The following is a 5,224-nucleotide window of genomic DNA, read 5'->3' on the forward strand; positions in this document are numbered from 1 at the left end:
AGCTGCAATCCTGGGACTCTGGAAAAAGCTATAAACATGGCAATGAAACTGGACTAGATAAGATAGGCAACTCTAAGCTTTTGCTGTAATGTTTATGGACTTATAGTACTCCTATGAGTGTAGTCTTTGGGCATTCAAACAGGATAAAATAGAATAACAATTTGCTTTGATCCTTCTCTTTCTGGTTCACCGTGGCCCTGAGTTCTCTGTTCTCTATACAAAATTGCTTTACCAGTTCATTAATTATGTGCAAGTAAGAAAAACTTCCAAGGCAAAGGGGGGAAGGAATGATTTCCATATTTAAGTCCAGAACTGGATAACCATGCAAGAGCGAGTGCAGGTGCTGTGCAGACACACACGAGACCTGCCATTCTCTCTGCCTCCAGACAATGCAACTTAGGGCAAACGCAAACTAGGCCTGAGTCTGTGCTCGCTCTTGGCTGCCACAGAAGTTGGAGCCCTAACTGCGAATTTCACTGGAAATTCACTTCTTTGGCTCCCCCTCTCATCAGGAGCTCAGTTCTCCCACAAGCAGCTGCTGTAGGAGCTCATGGTTAAGGAAGGAAATCACCCCTCTGGAGGCAAGGCCACTGATGCCTGTGTGGAACCAGGCCCTTGTGCTTCCTCCACATACGGCGAGAGGTGGCACAGGGAGCAGGGTGCGAGACCCAGCTCTGCTGGCTGCCCCCGGAGCTCACCCGCAGTGCTGCAGAGGCTGCCCATCAGGAGGAGCTCCTTGAGGAGCAACGTCCACACCACTTGGCTCAGGCCCTCTGCAGGTTTGGAGCTCTTGCTCAGGGACTCCTCACAGCAGATCTCGCCCTCTCCGTACAACTCTGCTCGTGGTGCCACACGGGGGAGCTTGTGCTGTGACCAAAGCCCTCCGCTTCCAGCCGACTTCCACTCCTGACCTCAGGCACTGGACACGGAGCTCTGCAAGGGCTGGCTGAAAGTTGCGGCCTACACATACCCAGTGCGCACAGACTTTGATAAAGATGTGCCTTTTCAAAATGATCTTCTGGTTGCTGAGTCTTCAGGGCATATGCAGTGCTACACAACACTTTTAATGGAGACTATGAGGTTACAAACCTAATTTTATTTTTAAATGAGAGCTCATTCTCCTTTGATTGGAAAAGTTTAGGGGAAAAAAAAAAAAAAAAAAAACCTTGCTACACATATTGCAAGACTAACAATAAAAGCACAGGCGATTTTGATTTTGCCTTGAAGAAGCAGCCAAGTCCATCACTCATAAACCTTCACTCACGAATTGTAGCAGTTTCCAGTTGCCTTTGGCCTGGTAGATTGAATAAAATGAAAACGACTGTATTTTAGAGGTTTAACCAAAGCAAGCCAAGTAATAGGGATCAATTCCAGCCATCCACTGAGATGACTTACATGGGCAACAACCAGCCTTCAGTTAGCCTCACTCCTTGCCGAGCCGTGCCTGGCTGTGAAGTCGTTTTGACTGCTGAAGTAAAAGCAAGTAAACAGGCAACCCTGAGGGCTGGGAATCTGTCTCATCATATTCAGTAGACAGACAGACCTGAAGTCTGCTTGGAAACCATTAAAATCACAATCAGGCCTTAGAAATGAAACAGGATTAAAAGTCACCACTCAGGTTGCTGAGAAAATAAACAGTGTGGTATCTCAGAACGGTTTGGGTTGGCAGGGACCTTACAGACCACCTGGTTCCACCCCCCACCATGGGCAGGGACACTTCCCACCAGACCATTTCCCAAAGCCCCAGCCAGCCTGGCCTTGAGCACTTCCAGGGATGGGGCATCCACAGCTTCTCTGGGCAGCCTGTGCCAGTTCCAGTGCCTTGACACCTGAGTGGTAGCCTGAGGATGTAGCATGAATATGGTATAGCCGACCTGGCATGGCCCCTTGCCGTCTGAAAAGGGAAAAGGGCCGCTGGCGGGCAAGACGTAGATGGGCTGCACCCTTTGCCCGCTCTGGGGGGTCCTCAAAGCCCCCCTGGGCGCCACGGGAGCTGCGAGGCCGGCGCGGAGGCTGCCAGGAGCCGGCCTTGGCGCGGAGGCCGCCCCTCGGGGCGGGGCCCCCCGCAGCCCGGCAGGGGCCGGGGCGGCGCCGGGAGCGGCCGGGTCCGTACCCGCGGCCCCTTAAGAGGCTTGGGGCGGCGGCGGTAGCACCAGGAGGAGCAGCAGCAGCGGAGGCAGGATGCAGGCGGCCCCCGGAGCGCAGGCGACGCGGCCCTTCAAGCTGAGGAAGAGTTTCGGTAGGGGCGGCGGGGCCGCGGAGCGCAGCAGGGGCGGCGGGCTGCGCGCACGGGTAACGCTTGTCCTCTCTCCCGCGCAGCCACCAGGCTGGAAGAAGTAGCCGGCATCAGGGCCAAGTTCCCGACGAAAATCCCGGTAAGGCTCTACTGTTGTCGCTGTGCTTGGGGGAGGCACCCGGCGCCTCTCTTTCAAGTTTGGGAGCTGGGGGGCGGGATGCCTTTATGGCTTCTAAGCGGCTCTGATTAAAACAGGTGATTGTTGAGAGATACCAGAAGGAAAAATACCTTCCTCTGCTGGACAAAACCAAGTTTCTTGTTCCCGAGGAGCTGACCATGACCCAGTTCATAACCATCATCAGGTGGGCAGCGGGTACCGGGGCGGGGGGTGGCTCTGGCCGTGGCTGCCTTTCCCTGCAGGGAGAGGCGTCTGCTCTGGTGCTCTGGGGAAAGGAGGTGCCTCCTGCTTTCCCTCCTGCTTTCCGGACCTGTGAAGCCTCCTCTCCTCCCTGCTAAGGGCGGTGTGCAAGGACTGTGCTAAACTCTGACTCTGCTTTCCTCCTCCTTGCTGAAGCTGGTGCTGTGCCTTGCTCAAGTTCCTAGCAACTCCTAGGTGTGAGCCATGTGAAGCATGCTTCACATATTCCTTACAAAGGCACTGTAGCAGAGACGTCTCCCAAGGTACTTAGTGTACTCTCTGCCAAAGCATTGGGAAATAGCAAGGCTTTCAGACTCCTAAAAGTGCACTGAAGAGATCTTCCTGGCTATTAACTCCTGTAGGAGGTGTTTTTGTCTCTTGCACAGCTGATCTGTATGTTATGTCTCTGGGAATTCTTTTGAAGCCAGGCTTACTTTTAAAATAAGTGTAACTGACTATTCTTTAATCACTTGCTGTAGCTGTACAGCAGGAGCTCTTGGTTTCTGCTCAGAAGTTCAAGCCTTTCCTTGGAGCACAAGCCTCCTGGCTTCCAAGCACACAGTTAACTTCCTGCTGATGGAGACATTAAACCACAAAATTACTTTACAGTGTTTCTTTTACATAGTTCAGTAATAAGCTACTGATCTTTGTGTATTTCATAACTAAAGTTGATGCCTTCTGAAATGTGCTGATGCTTAATCCTCTATTTCCTTCCCCTCCCCTCTTCAATTAGAAGCAGGATGGCTCTAACAGCTACACAAGCTTTCTACCTGCTGGTGAACAACAAGAGCCTAGCCAGTATGTCCTTGACAATGGCAGAAGTGTACAGGGACTACAAAGATGAAGATGGCTTTGTGTACATGACATATGCTTCCCAGGAGATGTTTGGATGCTTCTTACTCACTCAAGGGAAAGCTATGGAATGTCTTCAAAAAACCTAAGGCTGGGGTCTGCATGCTACAGTGAAGCAGTTGTACTGTGAGTCATGCCTGTGACGTGAAGCTCGGAGATGCTCCTTCCAATATGAGTTCATGAGCTCTGTACTGGGGAGTCATGACCCAAAAGCTGGCAGGACCAGCTCAAGGCAGAAATGGTGGTACACGTTTCCTGGATAATAACTTAGATATCTATTTTTATACCTGAAGACACTATGGGGTTTTTTGGAACTGCACCTTCACTTTTTTTTTTTTTTTTTTTTTTTTGCAATACCAATCTTTGTAACTGCTTTTTAAGGTGTCCTTAAAGTCTAAATCTAAGAGTAAAATAAAGAAGCTTTTAAGTATTGGGTTGAACATTAGTTTTAATCTGGGGAAAGACCTATCTAGGTGAAGGTCCTAGAGCAATTCTGGGAGTTTGAGCTTAATGTCTCCTAAATAAAGCATTGCTTGCATAGCCACTCCTTGAACTTCTGGATGAGATAACAAAGTTCTGGGTCTGCTCCACTGTGAGTGACTTTACCTATAAACAATTTAAGCTAGGTACCTGAGCTGCAAGACTGCAGCTAGCCTTAGAACAGGATTCAGTGCAGTGTAGTTCAAACACCTGAATAAAATCCTGTCAGCTGTTAAAGAAAATGCTGTGAATGCCTATGATAGACAACAATTTGTTTAAATAAGCAATACTGACTACTAGCCAGCATAGCCTAAATGCATATGATATGATTTGAACTGTAACTCAAGGGTTCAAGATCTGTCTAATCTGGCCTCTCTAGGAAAGATGCTCACACCCTTCCCCTACAGGCATCTGCATGTCCCTTCTGCAGAAGGGCTTCGCTAAGCCTTCTCTCAAGGGTGGGTATCTGTGTTGTACCTTATAGTGAAGAGGTATGACAGTGTCTAAAACTCCCTAAACTGAAATTATAGGACCTCTTGACAGGAGGCTTGGTCTGAAGCGAGCCTTACTGGCCTCCTCGTATCTGAGGAATGTATCAGAAAAGCTGTAAACGTTCTAAGCATGCATAATGAACTTAAAACACCAAGTCACTTAGAAATCTGTTGCAGTGTGCAGTTAATAAACTTCAGACAGCCTCAGCTTAGGATGGTCAAATTGTTACATTATGATGCAACTGTTCTGTTCAGTACTGAACTGATTTGCAGAATGATTAATGTAGGAATTGCTAGACTGAAGGAAGAAGTGTTGACAGTATTTAAATTATGCATAAGGAAGGAATGTGTATGCATGAGCTTTTTGCAGTGGCTCTCTTGAGTTTAAAGCTCTGAGCAGATTTGGGCTCAAGCCCCTAAACCTAAAAGCTACTGTATTGCCTGTTAAGGGGTACCTGCCTCACTGAAGGTGTTATTTACCAGCTCATAAAACAAGGCAGATTGGGAGGGTGCAGGCACGAAGAAGTCATTGACCTGCCCAACTCAGTAGAAAAGGGGCACCCTGTGTCAGAGCGTGGGTTATGAAAACAGGCGGGCTAGGCGGGCTTTGGGATCCCAGAATCAGTTGCTTGGATCAAGTTCACTTTTCATGGAAACAGTTTCCATTCCACAAATAGAATGCAAATAGCCATTTCTTATGAGCCCTTAGGGAGGCATAGGCACCTGTTTGGCACGCATATGGCAGGG

At 49.0% G+C, this 5,224-nt stretch overlaps 1 protein-coding gene across 1 annotated transcript; it reads left to right on the forward strand.

Annotated features, from left to right (window-relative positions):
• Positions 1 to 2,087: 2,087 nt before the first annotated feature.
• On the forward strand, positions 2,088 to 4,178 carry MAP1LC3C (microtubule associated protein 1 light chain 3 gamma). Its single transcript, XM_035323132.1, has 4 exons — positions 2,088 to 2,239; positions 2,320 to 2,375; positions 2,492 to 2,598; positions 3,388 to 4,178. Exons 1-4 carry the CDS (start codon positions 2,182 to 2,184, stop codon positions 3,593 to 3,595), a joined length of 429 nt encoding a protein of 142 aa, XP_035179023.1. The 5' UTR covers positions 2,088 to 2,181; the 3' UTR covers positions 3,596 to 4,178.
• Positions 4,179 to 5,224: the final 1,046 nt, after the last annotated feature.

This window comes from Oxyura jamaicensis, chromosome 3 (assembly GCF_011077185.1).
Source record: "Oxyura jamaicensis isolate SHBP4307 breed ruddy duck chromosome 3, BPBGC_Ojam_1.0, whole genome shotgun sequence".
NCBI classification, from domain to species: Eukaryota; Metazoa; Chordata; class Aves; order Anseriformes; family Anatidae; genus Oxyura; species Oxyura jamaicensis.

What these genes read in the sequence shown, in the direction of transcription:
- MAP1LC3C (XM_035323132.1), top strand. Translation starts at nt 2,182, where the DNA reads ATGCAGGCGGCCCCCGGAGCGCAGGCGACGCGGCCCTTCAAGCTGAGG. An exon ending in CAAGCTGAGGAAGAGTTTCG is followed by an intron (nt 2,240 to 2,319) that starts GTAGGGGCGGCG and finishes TCTCCCGCGCAG; the next exon opens with CCACCAGGCTGGAAGAAGTA. An exon ending in CAGTTCATAACCATCATCAG is followed by an intron (nt 2,599 to 3,387) that starts GTGGGCAGCGGG and finishes CTCTTCAATTAG; the next exon opens with AAGCAGGATGGCTCTAACAG.